The sequence below is a fragment of the Microcaecilia unicolor genome, unplaced genomic scaffold (assembly GCF_901765095.1).
Source record: "Microcaecilia unicolor unplaced genomic scaffold, aMicUni1.1, whole genome shotgun sequence".
Classification (NCBI taxonomy): domain Eukaryota; kingdom Metazoa; phylum Chordata; class Amphibia; order Gymnophiona; family Siphonopidae; genus Microcaecilia; species Microcaecilia unicolor.
In genome coordinates, this window is record NW_021963202.1 from 94,984 (window position 1) to 116,367 (window position 21,384).

Sequence of the window (21,384 nt, forward strand, 5' to 3'; positions counted from 1 at the left end):
TCACTTCTAATTCTAGAATGATGTTGCAGGCCCACATTAGAATAATAGTACAAATGCCATCCTTTAGGATCAGATTTTTGACACTTGAAGCCACTTTTGGATCCTTATCTTGGGTCAGTTTTCCAGTCCTGTCTTTTACTGGGCCTGTATTATTGTAATGCTGTACTTACTAGTCTTCTGGCATCCTCTTTGAGGGCTCTGCAACTTGTATGGAATGTAGGAGCTCAGGTGCTGTTTGGTTGTAGAAGAAAGGAGCATATCTCCCCATGGTTGGTTGAGTTATCATGGTATTGTCTGCTTAGCTGTTTCTACTGTTTATTGTTCCTCACTTCAGACTTTGATAGGATATAAGTATTTGAAATAGATAACCAAACAGCATCACAAAAGTAGACCACAAAAAACTTAGCATCCACGAAGAAAACAAGGTAATCGAATCCCCAGGAATTCCTAAGAGAGTTCAATGGCTGTTTTCTTTACTTAAGCTTCTGGGATAGCACATTGCTGCATGAAAGTTACACCAATTCTTGCATGAAAGTTACACCAATTCTTGCGTGGTGATTTGGTTACTATCATACGTGCTAGATAATTTCCTAAGTTCCCAACCTAGCTAATCTCGGAGAGTGCAGTTATGGTACATGTACATTATTATTATTTTTCATGAGTGCATTTGGATCTGCATTTTCATGCCCTTTTTATATTGGTTTTGAGCCCGTCCCACTAGCTTAATATTTTAAATTATCCTTTCGTAAAAATAGTTTTTATTAGACCATTATGTTGCCATATGCAGCTAGTAGAAAATGGACTGTTTGGCGAGCCATTCGGTTTCAGTCTGCATAAAGTACCAACTTGACAGTAAATGTCTGCAAAAGGCTATAGAATGACTTTCAAGGGTCTGGGAGGAAAGGAGTAGAAAGCTGGAAATCAGTGGGGAGAAAACTACAAAAGGGACCCAGTACAGCATCTATCTTTATGATAAGTAGCAGCATGCAGAGTAGATAGCATTCACATGTGTGGAGGCCAATTTTCAAAGCCATTTACATGAGTAAATAGGCCATCTGAAAATTGCCCCACTCACACAGTGAAAATACTAAGTGCCAAAAATGTGAACCATACAAGCCACCAGTGAACTACTGTATACAAGCTGAAATAAAGCAAAGAAAAAGAGATTTCAGCGACCGCAATATGTGAAAGTGTTTTAACTTCCCACTAGCGGTAGAATGAAAGATAATTGTACTGCTAGTGGGAAGTTAAAACACTTTCACATATTGCAGTTGCTGAGGTCTCTTTTTCCTCTCATAAATAGTGTGCTTTGATTTATTTCAACTTGTATGCAATACGACGCATTTTTGGTTTATCTGAAAATTGCCCTCATTCAGCCTGACTAAAATGACAGGTGAAGCTGCATAGCCTGCGTAATTTTAGTTGGATTGAGAGTAGGCTTTTTTGGGGTGGTGGTTTAGTAGTATCAGAAAATGTGTGGATTATAGTTTTTAGTCTGTGTGCCTTATTTTTCAAAAAAAAAAAATTTACCTGCAAAAATGTTTCCTCTAATTTTTCTGTGTAGGTATTACAAGAAGTTCTCTATTCCTGACATGGACAGATGTCAACTCCCTCTGGATAATGCTGCACTAAGTTTTACTCATGCCAACAACACCTTGATCATTACAGTAAGATTTCAGCTCTAAGTTTGATTGCAACTATAGATAGTAGGCACAGAATGTTATGAAGCTCTCTGCAAAGAAAAAAAGATCTTAATTGCATTTTTGCATGTTTGTATGTATATATATAATTTACAAAGACAACAATTTTCTATAAAGGCAAGCAGTTCACTCTAGTCATACAACATGTGATGTAACATTCTTCAGAACTGAAGACTGTTCTGTGCACATGTGGAAACTCTCACAGCTAAGCAGTATGCCTCAGGTTTTTTTTCATTGTCTTCTAATGTTTGTAGTTTTAAGCTCAGTTGTATTTATTGTTCTCCACAGAGTGAATTTTTGGTGGTTTTCTCTATTCTTTTTATCCACTTCAGCAGCATTCCTTAATAATATTCACTTTAATTTTGCATCCTTGATTCTCCAAATGACAACAAAGAAAAATGAAAGCTTCTTCAGAAAAATTTCAGGCTGCAGTAAGAAGCTATCCATCATAAGACCTACTACAAGCACCTGGGTTGGGATCATGATATGTCCCATTGCAGCATTTCCTCTAGGATTTCACCGAGGGCCATCAAATTCCAACAGCTGAGATTTCATTGCCAAAGAAGCACGAGGATTATAGAGCCATACTGTTGCTAAAGGTTTTGAGCTGCTGAAGAGGGCATGAACCCCATAATTTATCTAGTTGTTTATACAAATTTCTGCTCCGCCTACAACTAGGCAGATAAGGCAACATACACCATTTGAAATCATTAACAAAGAATCGAGTGCCAAAGCCTATTGATATGTCCAAAGAACAAGACAAATCTCATGTTGAACACTTAAGCACGGACCCAAGGACCCACTGAAGGAAATAATGTATTAGTGGTGTTTTAAAAGTATTTCCATTAAGTTCCTTGAATGTCCTCTAGTTTGTATCTTTGGAATGAGTAAAAAATCGATTTACTTCTACTCATTTTACACCACTCAGGATTTTGTGGGCCTCAATCATATCTCCCCTCATCCCTTTTCCAAGCTGAAGAGCCCTAACCTCTTTAGCCTTTCCTCATACGAGAGGAGTTCCATCCCCTTTATCATTTTGGTCGCTGTTCTTTGAATCTTTTCTAATTCCGTTATCTTTTTTGAGATATTGCGACCAGAACTGAATTAATTTTTGACAGTTCTAAGTCCATTGGCATCAAAGAAATTGGTCTCCATGGGTCCAAGAGCTGCTGTTGATGCAGGGAATGCATCAGCATTGAGAGTGCATCAATGACCCTCAACACTGAGCATCAATAGAGGCGATCATCATCAAACAACCTCCAAGTCCTGTTTAAAGAAGAGGAAGAATTTATCCTCGTCTTCATTGACATCGAATGCTTGTGATGTCAAACACAGGATGGAAGCTGGGGTGCATTGATATCGTACTTCATTGGAGCTTTACATTGAGAGCTTTGAGGCACAGAGGTTACTGGTGTTCTCTGCAGATAAGGGATATGCAGGCACATTTCCAGGGCTTGGATTCCAGGGCTCTGTCCTTTCCTGGTTCTCTTCCTACCTCTCCCTCCGCACCTTTAGTGTTCACTCTGGTGGATCCTCTTCTACTTCTATCCCTCTGCCTGTCGGCGTACCTCAGGGTTCTGTTCTTGGTCCCCTCCTCTTTTCTATCTGCACTTCTTCCCTTGGTTCATTAATCTCATCCCATGGCTTTTCCTACCATCTCTATGCTGATGACTCCCAAATCTACCTTTCTACCCCTGATATCTCACCTTGCATCCAAACCAAAGTTTCAGCGTGCTTGTCTGACATTGCTGCCTGGATGTCTCAACGCCACCTGAAATTAAATATGACCAAAACCGAGCTTCTCATTTCCCCCCCTCCCCCCCCAAACCCACCTCCCCGCTCCCCCCGTTTTCTATTTCTGTTGATGGCTCTCTCATTCTCCCTGTCTCCTCAGCTCGAAACCTTGGGGTCATCTTTGACTCTTCTCTCTCCTTCTCTGCTCATATCCAGCAGATTGCCAAGACCTGTCGTTTCTTTCTTTACAACATCCGTAAAATCCGCCCCTTTCTTTACGAGCACTCTACCAAAACCCTCATCCACACCCTTGTCACCTCTCATTTAGACTACTGCAATCTGCTTCTTGCTGGCCTCCCACTTAGTCACCTCTCCCCCCTCCAGTCGGTTCAAAACTCTGCTGCCTGTCTCGTCTTCCGCCAGGGTCGCTTTACTCATACTACCCCTCTCCTCAAGACCCTTCACTGGCTCCCTATCCATTTTCGCATCCTGTTCAAACTTCTTCTACTAACCTATAAATGTACTCACTCTGCTGCTCCCCAGTATCTCTCCACCCTCGTCCTTCCCTACACCCCTTCCCGTGCACTCCGCTCCATGGATAAATCCTTCTTATCTGTTCCCTTCTCCACTACTGCCAACTCCAGACTTTGCGCCTTCTGTCTCACTGCACTCTACGCCTGGAATAAACTTCCTGAGCCCCTACGTCTTGCCCCATCCTTGGCCACCTTTAAATCTAGACTGAAAGCCCACCTCTTTAACACTGCTTTTGACTCGTAACCACTTATAACCACTCGCCTCCACCTACCCTCCTCTCTTCCTTCCCGTTCACATTAATTGATTTGATTTGCTTACTTTATTTATTTATTTATTTTTTGTCTATTAAATTGTAAGCTCTTTGAGCAGGGACTGTCTTTCTTCTATGTTTGTGCAGCGCTGCGTACGCCTTGTAGCGCTATAGAAATGCTAAATAGTAGTAGTAGTTTCCAGATGATGTCTTTTGTTGAGGATAGGGGTATGGGCACCTATTTCCATCTATGTGTTTTCAAATATTATCAGAGATAATATGGGTCTCGTTTCCTCTATCCTCAAATGTGTTTTTACTGCATTTCCAAGCTCCTGGTCTCTTAGATCACCACTTTAAAGTGTCAACAGTGTGTATTGCAGTTATGGGTAGGGAAGTAGCAGACATTGGTCGACTGCAACCCTCTCACTATGCTCCATATCAAGCCAAGTCTTACTACCTTTACAAGTTGACTTCTACACACCATGGACGTTTGGCAGCTTTCAAAAAGCAATGGGAGACCTTCATTAATTGGTGTAAGTTGGACTCTTCTTAACTGGGACATATCCTTTTCTGAAGCAGTTATTCTTTTAGACATTATCATATCACAGAGACTTCTGACCTTGGATCTGGACAACAGTAATTGTGCTTAGTTGGTGGCTTATAGATGCTGATCTTGGCTTGTCATTGCACTCTGGTATGGGGTTTCTTTTCATTTATGGTGCCTTCAATAGGTTTTGTAAACCTTTCAAAAATCCTTAGTACAGTTTAAATTTTTTTTTTTTGGGGGGGGGGGTGGAAACTTGCTCCTGCAGCCCTTCAATGTGACTGAACTCAGAGGCTGTGCTGCCTATATAACAAGGGACTGGAGCTCATGGCCGACAAATCATGGCGCGTTGCTCCTCCCCCTCCCCCCAGTCACTGTCTAGCTTTGAAGTCCTGCCTGCATGACATTGTCAGCAGTGTTTCAAAATCAGCAGGCTTTAAGAAAAGATATGACATTGCCAGCAGCACCAAAGCAGTTACCTCAGCTCACCTCCCTGATGCTGCCCAGTTCCTAGAATATTTGTATAAGAGCAGAAGGTAGGGAAGAAAGTGAAACATTAACAGAAACATTGTAAGTCTTCTAAGTCCATTTCTTCCAAAAGGGCACCTTCTGCTGCCCATAAAGACCTCCTCCCACCAACAAGGACGTCGCTCCTATGCTTGTACTCATGTATGAAACCCAGGCCCTTCCATCTGCCGCTTCAGGAGACAATAGTAGTGAATTCTTGCTGCTTTTTCAAAAATTCATCTCTGATAGCGTCTCCATCCTTCAACAGTCATCAGGGGGAACATTACTTGTTCTCATTCCCCTCAGGCTATCTGTCCTCCTCTCCCTCCAAGCCGGGACCCCACACTTACACTGGACCCTGAGCCATGGTTCCCACAGCCACAAGTGCCACAATACTGCAAAGATTTTCAAGCTGTCTTGTAGTCCTGCAGCACCCCTAAGGATATTGTTGACCTACTCATCCATCTGATACTATAGAATCTTAAGTTAAATATTTTTGAGACACCATTCTTTTTTCTTCTGCTTCACAGCTTAGAACTCAGAACTCTGCTCACACAGGCAAGTTATGTTTTATCACAGACAAGTTATGTGAACAAGAAAGGAGCCTTTGGATCTTTATGTTTATGCCAAAAAGCCACCTGTGATTGGTAGCTAGCTTTCCATATCAACCGCCATACAGGCAGCGTACCTCTCAGGTAATCAAACCTAACTTCTCTCCATGTTTATCAACCACCTGATGCCACCAGGGCACCATCCAACACTGCTTACTCAGCATCAAGGCTGTCTCTTCCATTCCAACCTTCTTAGCCTTTCTCTGATGGCTTGGAAGTTGAGTGGAGTCTGATATTGGGTTTCCATCTCTCACAAGAAGTCGCAGATGTTTTCTTTGCTTCTTGTTGTCCATCCACTAGACGATCTTATCAGTGTAAATGGACTTGATTCTCCCATTGGACTGCTTCCAAAGGACAAATTCCATTCTTTTGCCCTCTGCCTCATATACTTAACCTCATTCACCTGTACCAGGCAACAGTAAAACCTCTGGGTGTGCCTTCATCTCTGCAGTTGTGACTTATCATGAGTTGATGGAAAAGTGATCTCCATGTATGCCTTGGTTGTTTTTAAACATTGTCCTTGCCCAAATTAACAAAGGAACCCTTTGAACCTATGGGACCCTTCTGTTGGTCACCAGGGCATTGGGGGAAGGGAGATCAGAGCATTCAGGTTCCCTTGTTGTGGATCGGGGTGGGGGAGGTTACATCAGAGCATGGAAGTTCCATTGTTGTTGATCACAGACATGAGGGAAGGGGGGAATTGGAGCATGAGGAGTGTTTTGTTGTAGATTGGGGGGATTGGAGCACGGGGGTTCGATTTGTGTGTGTGGGGGGGGGGGGGGGGCTGATCTTAGGAATGCTTTTTAATTTGATCTTATTTGCTTGCTTTATCTGTCCAGGTCCCGGTTGAAAATTAGCTGGTATCCGGATAAGTGCAGATTGTACCTTTATTCCACCCCACCCCAGCCCGCCCACATAATATCAGTTTTGGCTTCAGCAGTTAGAGAGTATATTCAGTGGCACTATCCAGTTAAGTGCCACTGAATATTCCCTTGGGGCCTGCTCAACGCCAGTTAACTGGGTCTTAGGCTCTCTTGCCCACATAACTGGCTTTGAATATTGACCCTTGGGTTTTTAATAGCCATCACATCTGACATCCTCTGTATACTCAGTTTTTCTTGAACAGAGTATTTCTCTGTACCCATACCAAGAAAATCTCAGAGTTCCATGTTAATCCATTGTACTCCTATCCTTTTGTGCACTCCCCTTCATGCACTTTCAGTGGAACAGACTTTACATACCCTAGACTGTAGACATGGAACACATCAGTAAGTTCTGACCGCTCTTTGTCACTTTCAATCCCAACAACCAGAGCATTTCAGTCAAACTCTCCATATCAGGAAATACCTAACAAAGAATTCTCTTCCTTCTTGGAGGCTAATGCAGTCGAACCTGTTCCACCAGGAGAAAAAGGAAAGGAATTTTACTTCAAATATTTCCTGATCACAAAGAAGACAGGGGGATCACCCTCCTATACTAGAGCTACAGGCTTTGAATAAATATCTGGTTCGAGAAAAGTTCAGGATGATTTCCTTGGGCAACTTCTAAACTTCAAGTCAAGAGGATATATTCAATCTCCTTCGATGCTTATACCCACATAGAAGTACATCCCAGTCACAGGAAGTATCTTAGATTTGTGATAGGGAAACACCGCCTCTAGAACTATGGTCTGCCCCTTGGCCTCACATCAGGTCCTCAGGTATTTGCAAAGTAACTTTCTGTAGTAGCAGCATATCTACATAGATGGAGTTGCAGCTGTTTCCCTATCTGGATGATGGGCTAAACAATAGCACTTCTCAGGAATGTGTTCAGGGATCAGGGCACACCACCATCCCTATTATGGAACTTCAACATTATTTTAATTCAGCTAACCAGTGTTTCTTTTGAGTCACTGGACTCCTCTCACCTAAAATTCTTGACCTGGGTGGTCTTGTTTTTGGTAACTGCAGAGTAAGTAAGCTCCAGGCTCTAGTGATTGATTCACCTTATTCAAAGTTTTACAACAATAGGGCTGTTTGGGGGATGGGACTTGATATACTCCCTTTTTGTGGTTACAATCAAAGCAGTTTACATATTATATACAGGTACCTATTTGTAAATGGGGCAATAGAAGGTTAAGTGACTTGCCCAGCGTCACAAAGCGCTACAGTGGGAATCGAATCCAGTTCCCCAGGATCAAAGCCTGCTGCATTAACCACTAGGCTACTCCTCCACTCGTTTTGTGCACTCATTCAGAGTTCCTTATTAAGTTAATGTTGGACTTCCATCTTATTCAGTCACCCTGCCAATATTTTTCCCTAGGCTTTATGCCGGGAAATGTGAAAGCACCTTACATGTACTAAATTACAAAAGACTCTTAGCCTTGTACTTGGAGTAGACTAAAACCCTTAGAGCGTTCACCCAGCTTTTTGCTTTTGACCTAATAAATTGAGTACAAGACATTTCCTTCACATACCCAGGCAAGCTTGAGCCTCTGGGGTCTTGTCAAGGCTCATAATGTCAGAGCTTTGGCTCTACCAACACAGCCATAATCCACTTGAGGTTAGTCTCCATGGAGGAAAGTTGCAAAGCTTTGACAGGGACTTCTGTCTTTACATTCATATCACACTACACTTGGAACGAGTCTTGATGCGACAGGTGTGGCTAGTCCATCTTTCAGAATTTGAGAATTAGAATCCAGCTTCATCCCCTTTGGCTAGTTTTCATTTCCAGGCATCCTTTCAAAAAGAAAATAGAAAAGACTACTTGCCACCAAAAATATGTTGGTGTCTACCAGTTGCAGCGCTTTTTCTGATTAGTTCAGCTTTTTCTGTCAAATGCAGCCCGTATCTAGGGGGTCACATCAGTGAAGACGTGATATTCTGCTTGTCCTCAAAAAGCCAAGTTAGTTACAAAGTAAGTGTTCATTGTGGAGAGCAGGATATAATTCCTCACATGCCCACTCTCTTCCTCCAAAGAGTTGTATTCTTCTTTAAGATATAGTAAAGATTGAGGCAATCTCTGCATAACAGCAGCAGGCAGAAACTGATGTGCACCTGTGGTAAGCTTCTCAATGGATCTAATCTGGAGAAAATTTCTTTTGTTGGGCTCCATCACTGATGTCAACCATCAGTGAGGACTTCTATCTTGCTGTCCCCAGAGAACATCTGCTATAGGTAAGTAAATCCGGTCTTTTTACCCAAGAAGGCTATTAGGACCCTAAAAGTGTGCAGTGGGGCTTTAGGCTTTGCCAGTGTGAAGGTAGAAACTCTTAGTTCCACACTACTATGCAGTCAAAACCAGGAACAGGCTTTTGACTGGATCCAGAGTTTGTAGCCAGCTTTCTGTTTTCTGTTTTGGAGACAGTAATTATTTATTTGTTACATTTGTATCCCACATTTTCCCACCTATTTGTAGGCTCAATGTGGCTTACCGAGAAGGCATTCGCCATTTTGGTTGATAATAAATACAAGGTTATATTATGGTCGAATGAGATTGGTGTGTATCAGGCACCATGATGGTCGGAGGGAATGAAGATTGTATATTGTCCAGTACGATCATTGGTTATGTGGTGTTGCTGGATGTGGGGAATTACGGTGGGCCAGTGGGGTAAGCCTTTTTGAAGAGGTAGATTTTTAGTAATTTCTTGAAGTTTAGATGGTTGTGGATTGTTTTCACAGCTTTTGGGAGTCCATTCCATAGTTGTGCGCTTATGTAGGATAAGCAGGATGCGTAGGATGTTTTCTATTAAAGTCCTTTGCAATTCGGGTAATGTAGGTTTAGGTACGATCGTAATGATCCGATTCTGTTTCTGGTTAGGTCTATGAGGTCTATCATGTAGCCTGGGACTATGCTGTAGATAATTTTGTGGACCAAGGTGCAGATTTTGAAGGAGATCTGTTCTTTGATTGGGAGCCAGTGCAGCTTTTCTCGGAGGGGTTTTGCACTTTCAAATCATGTTTTACCAAATATCAGTCTGGCTGCTGTGTTTTGGGTGGTTTGGAGTTTTTTTGTGAGTTGTTCTTTGCATCCCGCATAAATTCCATTGCAGTAATCTGCATGGCTTAGGACCATTGACTGTATTAGGTTTCGGAAGATTTCTCTCGAGGTTTTAATCGTTTAAAGTTTCTACATTGAATAGAACATTTTCTTTATTACAGAGTTTACTTGGATTTCAAGGGTAAGGTTGCGGTCGATTGTGACGCCGAATATTTTTAGGCTGTCTGAGGTAGGGAGGGTGTGTCCTGGGGTGTTTATGGTTGTGGGTTTGTACTTGTTATGTTGAGATGAGAGGATGAGGCAATGTGTTTTTTCAGTGTTCAATTTCAGTTGGAATGAGTTTGCCCAGGAGTTCATGATGTTCAGGGCATCATTGATTTCATTGGTTATTTCTGTTAAGTCATGTCTGAAGGGAATGTAGATTGTAACGTCATCTGCACAGATGAACGGGTTGAGGCCTCGATTGGATAGGGACTTTGCCAGTGGGATCACCATTATAGTGAAGAGTATTGGTGATAGTGGTGATCCTTGAGGTACTCCACAGGCTGCTTTCCACGGTGGTAATATGTTTGAGTTTGATTTTACTTGGTATGTCCTGGTGGTTAAAAAGCCCTTGATCCAGTTAAGTACATTTCCATCAATCCCAAAATGGCCAAGGAGTCTTAGTAATATATTGTGGTTTACCATGTCGAATGCGCTAGACATGTCGAATTGGAGAAGTATGCTTTTGCCTGTGGCTATTTCTTGCTTGAATTTGGCCAGGAGAGTGACGAGGACAGTTTCGGTACTATGGTGGGGGCGAAATCCTGATTGTGAGTCACGTAATATTGAGAACTTATCCTTGTATTCCGTAAGCTGTTTGGTCACCAAGCTTTCCGTCAGTTTGACTATTAGTGGGATGGATGCAACTGGACGGTAATTGGTGAGATCGTTTGTGTTTTTCTTAGGGTCTTTTGGTAATGGGGTGAGTAGGATGTTACCATAATCCTCGGGGAAGAGACCTTGTTGTAACATGAAGTTTAGGTGGGATGTGAGGTCATTTATGAAACACCCGGGGGCGGATTTAAGTAGATGACTGGGGCATATATCTAGTTTGCAGTGAGTATTGGCGAACCTATGAGTCGCTTGTGTAACTGATTCAGTGGTGAGGAGGGTAAATGTTGACCAGAAACGGTCAGCTGGGTATCCACCAGGGATTAGGTCCAGGTCGTTGAAGAAGTTTTCAATGTCGGTGTTGTACTGAGGAAGTGTGCTTTGTAATTTTATTATTTTTTCATTAGTTAGTGAGTTTGTCTGCAGGTAGGATGTCTGTGTTGGTTGTGGTGATAGGGGTGGTGTCTAATAACTTGTTTACGAGATGGAATAGTTTCTTCAGATCTTTGTAATCCAGTCCTATTTTAGTTTTGTAATAGGACCTTTTCGTTTGTCTTATTGCATATTTGTATTTTCTGTGTATTTGTTTCCATGCATTGAGTGTATGTTCATCTTTTATTTTTTTTTCCATGCTCGTTCAAGTTTCCTGGATTGGGTTTTGAGGTTTTTTTAGTTCGTCATTGAACCACAGTATCGAGTTTTGTCTTCTTGATATTCTTGTTTTTAAGGGTGCAATTTCGTTTAGTAAGCTTCTGCATCTATCCTCCCAGTGATTGAGATAATGTATGGAATCGGTTCGTGTAGTCCATTCGTTATCATATATCTGTTGCCAGAATATTTGTGGGTCTATTTGCCCTCTCATGGTGTAAGTTGTTTGTTCTGGTGTATGGTTTAATCGCTTCTTCCGCCAGTCTAGTGATAGGTTAAATTTGTTGTGGTCAGTCCAAGGTACTTCTGTCCACTTGATGTCTGTTATTAATAGGTTATGATCTGTGGATAGTTTGGTGATAGGAGGTCCAGAGTGTGTCCCTTGGTGTGGGTAGCTTGCATGTGAGGTGATTTGAGATCCCACGACTGTAAGAAGTCTTTGCATTCGCGTGCATTGGTGGAGTTGGGTTCTTCTAGGTGAAGGTTTATGTCACCTAGTATTAGTGTATTGGAGTTGTTTACACAAGTGTTTGAGATGAAGTCCGTGAAGATAGGCTGGCTTTCATTCCAGTTGCTGGGTGGTCTATAAAACAGGACATAGTTCAGATGATTGATCAAGGATTTGTTATGGATTCTGAATGAGGCAATTTCAAGTTGGGGTGTAATGGATTCGGCAATAGTTTCAGTAGTGAATTGGGTTCGATAAATTAGTGCTATACCTCCACCTCTCTTTTCCAATCTGCTCCAGTGAGTGATTTTGTAACCTGGCGGGCATAGTTCAAGGATTATGGGGTCCTTTTGATCGTGGATCCATGTTTCATTGATGAAGATGAGGTCGAGGTTTTCTGCACTGATCGTCTGATATTGTTGTTGTTTTGTTAACTACGGACCTAGCGTTAATGTATCCCACTTGGATATTTTGGTATGAAGCTGCTAGGTTTGATGATATGTGGATTTTTGTTGTCTTTCTTTGGGTGGTGTGGATTTGCTTTGGTCTTTCCTTTCGTTTTGTTGGCGTTGTCCGTTTTTGTATAGTCGTCCTTTAGTTTGGTGGGTGTCAGTTTGGTGAGGTGTGAAGCGTTTGATCAGTCTTTGGTAGTTTTGTAGGATGGGTATGATATTGTTTTCTGCGAGTGAGATGGATAGTGTTAGGTGAATCAGTGAGAGGGAGTAGATTGCTATGAATATTTTGATCGTCTTCATGTTGGTGTCAGTTGGAGATAGATAAATACTCACAGTCAGTAGCTTCAGCGGCCTGTTTGATGTTGAGGAGTGTTGCCCCAAGGCGCAGGGCTCGGTGGTTCTGAGAGCTGTGTTGTTGGTTGGAGGTAGGAAGCAGTAAGGGACAGCTGTGTTGTGGAGGAGACTAGATAATCATCAGGTAGAAGTTGTTTGGGAGATCTGCAGCTGCTGGTGCACAGGTGGCTAGAGGGAAGAATTGGCAAGTAGGAGCCGAGTTGGTTGTTGAAGGATGGAGTCTGAGGAGAGACTGCTGCGCTGTAGAGTTGAGGGGATGGTCGATCTGTTAGTTATCGCTCGGGTCTGGGAGTCTGGGGAGTGTTGAGGTCCTCTTGGGTGGTGCTGCGCTCCAATAACTAAGAGGATGAATGTGGCCGTCCCTCGGTGGCCTTTGGCAATTTGATCCAGCGGTCAGTCAGCTGGTTTTCAATCTTCCCGACAGCCAGCTGAAGCATCCTAGAGATTTTCAATGCCTGCCACCACAAGAGAGTTAAGTGACTGTTTCCGGAATCCAAATCCTGAAGTTAGGAGTAGACCATATAATACCTGGGGTGATGACAGATGAGATGATGAATTTTGCAGAGGTTTTACTTTGGTATTAAATGGTTTCAAGAATTGGCATTTTCTTCTTTTTTTCATAATGAACACATGTGTATCTTCATTTTGATGGAGGCTGCTAGCTGGAGTGATGAAGGAAATCCTCGCTGGAAAAGAAGTCTTTTTGTTGCAGAGTTGTTGCTGGAGTATGGAGAAAGTCTTATTTTAAATGTGTGTGAAGGCCAGCAGAGAGGCAGAGCGAAGAGAGCCAGATAGCAAAAGTTTAAATACTGGAGATGGTCTATAGTATCTGTTGGAAGGAGTGAAAAGCTTTATGCAAACTGTTGTCACATGGTAACTTCCACTAGTTGGAGTTTTTGGATTATAATAGACGACTATAGACCATCTCCAGTATTTAAACTCCATGGTTGATGGTGCTTCAAAATATGTTCAGACTTATAGAAGCCCGGGTATCCAGCACTAGGCTTGATCCAGATAGCAATGCTGAATTTCTGGTATAAAGCAGCCATCAGAAGTTAACCAGGTATCGCTGATATTCAACACTGATGCCCTGATAACTTAGTCTGAAAAGTTAGGACAGCTGGTTTGCTGTGCTAACTAGTCCAGATAGTTATCTGAGCACCAGTGCTGAATATCAGCAGTATCTAGATAACTTCTGGCTCTAGCTCTGGACCACCCTAGCACTATATTAGCATAATACATTGAAAACAAAATGATAAAACAAATCAAAATAAACATCTAGACAATTAAACAAGCCATATGGAACTGCCAGGTTTTCATACATTACAAAGGACTAAAAAAAACAAAACACTAATTTAGCCTGATCTCTGAGGGAAGCTATTAAAATTTGAGAATATACATAATCTAAATTTTTTCTGATCTAACCTCATAAACCCCTGGAACAAGTAAAAGATCCATTTAAGAGGATCTTGAGGACCTAATATTACTGTTACTTGTCATTTCTATAGCGCTGCTAAACACGTACGCAGCACTTTATACTAAACACGACAGAGCTATTTGAGATAAACAGGACAAATATGGGATTAGAGAATTGTGGGAATGATTAAAACAGACATGGGTACTGAACAGGTGACTAGGAGTTAAAAGCACTACTACTACTACTAAACATTTATAAAGCGCTACCAGGGTTACACAGCGCTGTACAATTTAACACAGAGGACAGGCCCTGCTTGAAGGAGCTTACAATCTAAAGGACAAAAAAGTGCAGTCAATCAAATTGGGGCAGTCTAGATTTCCTGAATAGATCAATAATGGTTAGGTGCCGAAAGCAACATTGAAGAGGTGGGCTTTGAGCAAGGATTGGAAGATGGGCAGGGAGGGGGCTTGGCATGTGGGCTCAGGGAGTTTATTCCAAGCATAGGGTGAGGCGAGACAGAAAGGGCAGAGCCTGGAGTTTGTGGTGGTGGAGAAGGGTACTGAGAGGAGGGATTTGTCCTGTGAGCGGAGGTTACGGGTAGGAGCGTAAGGGGAGATGAGGGTAGAGAGGTAATGAGGGGCTACAGATTGAGTGCATTTGTAGGTTAATAAGAGAAGCTTGAATTGTATGCAGTACCTGATCGGAAGCCAGTGAAGTGACTTGAGGAGAGGGGTGATATGAGCATATCGGACTAGGCGGAAGATAAGACGCGCAGCAGAGTTCTGAACGGATTGAAGGGGGATAGATGGTTAAGTGGGAGGCCAGTGAGGAGTAGGTTGCAGTAGTCAAGGCGAGAGGTAATGAGAGAGTGGATGAGAGTACGGATGGTGTGCTCAGAGAGGAAAGGGCGAATTTTGCTGATGTTATAGAACCGACAGGTCTTGGCTGTCTGCTGGATATGCGCAGAGAAGGAGAGGGAGGAGTTGAAGATGACTCCGAGGTTGTGGGCAGATGAGACAGGGAGGATGAGGGTGTTACCGACTGAAATAGAGAGTGGAGGGAGAGAAGTGGGTTTGGGTGGAAAGACAATGAGTTCGGTCTTGGCCATGTTCAGTTTCAGGTGGTGGTTGGACATACAGGCAGCAATGCCGGATAAGCAGCCTCAAAAAGGTGGGCCTTTAGCCTAGATTTGAATATATCCAGAGACTGAGCTTGACCTAGCTAGAACATAGGGGGCCTTTTACAAAGCCATGCTAGCATTTTTAGCTCACTGTAAAAATCAGCTGGCGGTAAATGCCGAGGTGCCCATTATATTCCTATGGGTGTCTCAGCGTTTACCGCCAGCTGATTTCTACCAAGAGCTAAAAAAAAACACTACCGCGGCTTAGTAAAAGACCCCCATGGGGCTCATTTTCAAAGCACTTAGCCTCCCAAAGTTCCATAGAAACCTATGGAACTTAGCCTCCCAAACTGCTTTGAAAATATGCCTCCATAGCATGCTAAACTATTAGTAAGATAGGAATGTGTAATTGGTGCATACTTAAGTAGAGGGGAAACTGATTTCTGTACAGCCTTCAGTTGCAAGATTCATGCTGCAGTGCTTGCTTCATTTGAAGCCTATCACAAAGCCATTTTCTGGGTCATGGAATCTCAACAGCTTCCTTTGAGCCTCTAGCCTCTTGTGGACTAACATACCTGACGTTGACAGGTAGTCACTTCAGGCCATAGAGTTCAGTAACTTAACTACTAAGCTTTTGGCACAGTTCTGCACAGGTGACTTATAAGTAAACAATGCCCTCAATATGGACCCTAAAGGAAATCAGTTAGAAACTGGTTGAGTGGAAGGCAACAAAGGGTAAATGGAGTTCACTCAGAGAAAAGGGATGTTAACCAGTAGTGTGCCCCAGGGATCGATCCTTGATCCGGCTTTTTTTTGTGAGTGATATTGTGGGAGAGCTGTCTGGAAAGGTTTGCCTCTTTGCAGATGGTACCAAACTCTGCAATAGGATAGACACACCTGAAGGTATAGTTAGCATGAAGAGAGATTTAACAAAGCTTGCAGAGTTGTCTAGAATTTGGAAGTTAAGATTCAGTGCTTAATAAAAACAGGATCTTGCATCTGTGCTGCAACAACCTGAGAGAGCAGTCCACTATAGGGGATGAAGTAAATTCTGTGCACAAAAGAGGAACAGGATTTGGGGGTGATTGTATCTGATTATCTTAAGGTGACCAAACATGTAGAAAAGACGACAGCGAAAGCCGGAAGGATGTTTGGGTGCACAGGGAGAGGAATAGCTTAACAGGAAAAAAGAAGTGATTGTGCCTCTGTTTTATGAATCTCTAATGAGACCTCATTTAGAGTACCATGTACAGTTCTGGAGTTGGTCCAGAGGGTGGCTACTAAAATGGTGAGTGGTCTTCATCATAAAGGTATATTTTGGAAGAAAGAGGGTAGATAAGATAAAGACATTTAAATACTTCTGTGGCATAAACACATAGGAGGCAAATCTCTCTTAACTGAAAAGAATCTTGGGAATGAGGAGGCATGGGATGAAGGTGAAAGAAGATAAGGTTGGTGGATGCGTGGAATGGGTTCCTGCTGGAGGTGGTAGTGAACAATTCAGGAAAGCTTGGTGCAAACACATAGGATCTCTAAAGAAGACGAGATAGTGGATGGTATAGGGCTTCTAAAGAAGGGGAGATATAGTGGATGTTGTAAATTAGTAGACTGGATGGGCCATGTGGTCTTTACCGGCTGTCATTTTCTATGCTTCATCTTCTCAAAGTGGTTCTGCATACCCAACTTAAATGTCTGCCTACAGTTATAATTAGTTGATCCTTCTTCCATCACATTTCCCAAGGCTATATACCAACAACATGAACAAACTACACCATTTGGACTGGAAGAGAACAGTTACCTATTTGGATTAAACTTAAAGACCATAGAAAGTCTCAATATGTCTGAAGTTGCAGTTTTAAACAGAACTCTAATTGAATAGCAAACTGGATATCCTTCTTTTACACATGATCTGGTTTGATCTTAGTTTATGATATCATAGCGATAAGATGGTCAATCTAAGGTCATTGTCTACTGAAAAGATCCACAGCCATGCACTTCTGTTCACACATTCACTTTAGGCTGTTGTTTGGTTGCAGACATTCAATATGATGGCAGAATTGGGTAGTCAAGATTTTAGGGCCTTTTTTGAAGGTTAAAGTCCAACTTATTTATTTATATATGTATTTAGCCCGCTTTACCAATAGCTCCCAGAAAGGGTTACAAAAATACAGTACATAATCATAACAAACAGTACATAAAATATCATAATATAGATCAAAGGGTACAAAATCTGTCTAAAATACCTTGTAACAGCATTAAGCTTCCAAAAGCAAATTTGTAATTTTGCCTAATTAAACAACATACATTTACGAAATGCAAGAAGATTTATCAGTATTCTTAATGAATAAAGGAAGACGATTCCACGGAACTATCACAGAACAAGAATAAGCACGCCTAAGAGTACACACAAGTTTAAAGAATTTGCAGAAGGAAGAAAGAAGCGCCTCTCACCTTGAGAATACAAAGTATGACAAGGTTGCATACAAAGGTAGCTTCTTTAACCTGTCTTCTTTTAAGTATAATGGGAATTTAAAATCCCACAGAAAAATATATTCCACCCTGTTGGTGGTTTGTTTCCTTTATTTTTCTTTGGGTACAACCTTTAGCTAGGGAGTCCCATACATAACTATAGTAGACCATTTGCCGTCAAAGAAAACAAATTTTTATTTGCAATGAGTGGTCTGAGAAGATGAACGTCTCCTTACCCCTTTTGAAGTTGACCTAGCTTTAATTACAGAACCAGGGCAGGCTGTTTGGCTGTGGACATATGGGAATGTCCGTGAATACTGGGAGAGGTCTTCAAAGCTTTGCTGGAAGATGCTCCATGATGTCACCCATGTGTGTGACAAGTGAACTGATCTCTTCTGAGTACCTTCCTTACAGGAAGGTAATTTTGTTTTAACTGGTGTCTCTTTTCTGAAGCACAGTCCTCCACAATGTTTACAAATTACCTTGAATGCATATCCTTCAGCGGTCAGTTAAGGACATAACCAAAGGAAACACATTAAAGGATGATGCAAAAAATACTTGAGTGTGTATCACTTTCTCTAAAGATCATATATATACATTGGTTATTGTATATGTATTATCTTTTTCAACAGCTATTACTAAGAAAATTAATTATGCTTCATGAAATATGAAAGTCTGAACATGTTTTCCGATCCTAAGAGTGCAGAAGTCTCTCTTTCTTTCTTTTCTTTTTAAAGCTCCTTAAGGGCTTCTTTTACAAAGCCACGTGGCAAATGAGAGGAAGCCCCAAGGAATTAAATGGGCTTCTCATTTGCTGCGCAGGAATCACTAGCTTAGCTTTGTAAAAGAAGACTTAAGTGATTTCTGTTCATTTAGGGAAGGCACTTCAATAAGTACAATTTTGAGACAGACTTTGAAGAATTCCTCCAGAACTTTCTCGCCAGGAATAAAATGCACTTAGCATGTATTTCAACTGATTCTCCCCCATTGCAGCAGTTTGTTTAAGGGGGGAGGTGACAAGAATACACAGTGAGTTTTTCTTCACTCCCCAGCTCAATCTGTTTCCATACAGCTGGCCCTCTACTCCCAACCTCACTCAGCTGTAGTCCTTTCTGTCTTTACTCCCCTAAATTTCACCTGTTTCAGTTTTTTTTAGGCTAAAAAAAATCAAATTACCTCATTCATATTATCAGTGAAATTTCAAGAGAGTGCCATGAATAAGAGTTTCTTGTAAATTCTAAAGGGTCCTTTTACTAAGCTTCAGTAAAAGTGGCCTTAATACTTCCTTAAGTGGTTTTTTCCTACACACTAAGGCAATTTTTACTGCAGCCGGAAAATGACTGATTTTCCATTAGCGTGTGGCCATTGGAAAAGAAAAACAAGAGTATTTGTAGGAGGTAAGAGCGCATACAGTAATCCTGTGTTAACCAGTTAGTGTGCAGTAATATAGCTGTGCTGAGTAGTGCTGGCACACCTACTCTCTGCCCCCTCCAACAAAAAACAGAAATTATTAGCGCCTAGATTAGCATGTGCTGATTTAGAACTTACCACAGGATGTCCGAACATGTCCTGCGGGAAGCCATTTTAAGGTGTAGTAAGTGTGTGCTAGCGCTTACCGCAGTTTAATAAAAGGGTCCCTAAGTAAATAACAGCAAAGAAAATAACTTGACAAATTTTAAAATGCATACTGTTCCTTTCATTGATATGTGTATCCACTGTTCTCCGAGGACAAGCAGGCTGCTTGTTCTCACGACTGGGGTTGACGTCCGCGGCAGCCCCCACCAACCGGAAAAAGCTTCGCGGGACGGTCGGCACGCAGGGCACGCCCACCGCGCATGCGCGGCCGTCTTCCCGCCCGTGCGCGACCGCTCCCGCCAGTTACTTTTTTCCCGCGACTGAGAGAGTCGTGTTTTTGCAACTCTCTCGTTTCAGCCGCCGGAATTTTCGACCGCGTTTACGCGGGTCGTCGCTCTTGGCCCTTTTGGCCTCTTCTTCTTTCAGTTTCGTTTGTTATCCAAAAAAAAAAAAAAAAAAAAAAAAAAAAGAATTTTGCGCGTGTGGAGCACGCGCTCCTCCTTTTTCCCTCGCTTTCTAGCGGGGACGCCTCGTTGCGGCCTAGTGGCCGCTCGGTCGGTTTCAATTTTCGTGGTGTGATTTTAGCCACCATTGCCGACTTTGACTTCGCCGACGCGATTTTTCCGTCGATGTCCTCGAAGGTCCCGAGTGGATTTAAAAAGTGTGGTCGCTGCGGCCGGCCGATCTCGCAGACCGACACCCACGCTTGGTGCCTCCAGTGCCTCGGGCCGGAGCACAATCTCAAGTCGTGTGCTTTGTGTCTCGGTCTCCGGAAACGGACTCAGGTTGCGAGGCAAGTTCTGCGGGACCGTCTTTTTGGAACTTGCGCCGGCCCCTCGACGTCGACCTCGACGGCATCGGTATCGAAGGCCGGTTCTTCGGTACCGGTATCGATGCCCGAGACATCGGCACCGATGGCAGCGACCCCAGGAGAACAGGTCCCGTCGGCCCGCCGGTCCGCCGGCGAGAGTGGGGTAGAGAGACCGCGTGGGCAGTCGGCCCCGGTCACTCCCTCAACTCGTGAGCCACGGGACCGAACCCTGTCGGACCCGGTACCTCGAGACCGAGGGGGATCGACCTCCTCCTCCTCCATGCCCTCCGGCACCGGTGACGTGCACCGGAAGAAGGACAAGAAGCGCCGTCACCGGGAGCCCTCGGTGCCTGAGGAGGTGTCGACGCCGAAGCGTCATCACAGAGAGGAGAGATCTCCGTCGGTGGTGGAGGTACCGACGCGTCGGGGTTCCGGCACCTCGGTGCCGTCTCCTGGCCCCCAGCAGCTTCTGGCACCGACACCCTTGCCGGCCCCACCGCCTTTCTCGGCAGCGGGCCTGGACGAGTGCCTCAGAGCCATCCTTCCGGGGCTCCTGGAAGGGCTGATGCGCCAGGCTGTGCCGGCGCCGGGGGTGCTTGCGCCCTCGGCGCCGATGACTGTGGCGCCGGCGAGCTCTAGCCCGGCGCCGGGGCAGTCGACACCGCCGCCGCTTGCGGTGCCGGTCTCGACAGCCACGCAGGTGGAGTCCCCGTCGACGTCGATGGAGGGAGCTCCGTCCCCGCCGGCGCGGGAGTCCACCGCTCGACGACACCGAGGCCTCGGTGCCTCGACGTCGAGCCGGGCCCGGTACCGGACTCAGCTACATGAGCTAATGTCCGATACCGAGGATGAGGACTCGTGGGGGGAAGAGGAGGACCCGAGATATTTCTCCTCAGAGGAGTCTACGGGCCTTCCCTCGGACCCCACGCCGTCACCGGAGAGGAAGCTCTCACCTCCTGAGAGTCTCTCCTTTGCCTCCTTTGTGCGGGATATGTCTATAAGCATTCCCTTTCCCGTGGTCTCTGTGGAAGAGCCGAGGGCCGAGATGCTCGAGGTCCTCGACTATCCATCACCACCTAGAGAGTCCTCCACGGTACCGCTGCACAATGTCCTGAAGGAGACGCTGCTCCGGAACTGGGTGCGACCATTAACTAATCCCACCATTCCCAAGAAAGCAGAGTCCCAGTACAGGATCCACTCTGACCCAGAGCTCATGCGGCCCCAGTTGCCCCATGACTCAGCGGTCGTGGATTCTGCTCTCAAGAGGGCACGGAGTTCGAGGGATACCGCCTCGGCGCCCCCGGGGCGGGAGTCTCGCACTCTGGACTCATTTGGGAGGAAGGCCTACCAGTCCTC

General features: G+C 43.8%; 1 protein-coding gene across 1 annotated transcript in view; it reads left to right on the plus strand.

The window, feature by feature from the left end:
* The window catches only part of LOC115459068 (protein DPCD-like), a 63,761-nt gene that overhangs the window by 38,000 nt on the left and 4,377 nt on the right, over positions 1-21,384 (plus strand). Inside the window, exon 5 of the mRNA XM_030188932.1 lies at positions 1,565-1,667. Coding sequence (XP_030044792.1) covers positions 1,565-1,667 — 103 coding nt within the window. The remainder of the gene's footprint in view (positions 1-1,564; positions 1,668-21,384) is intronic.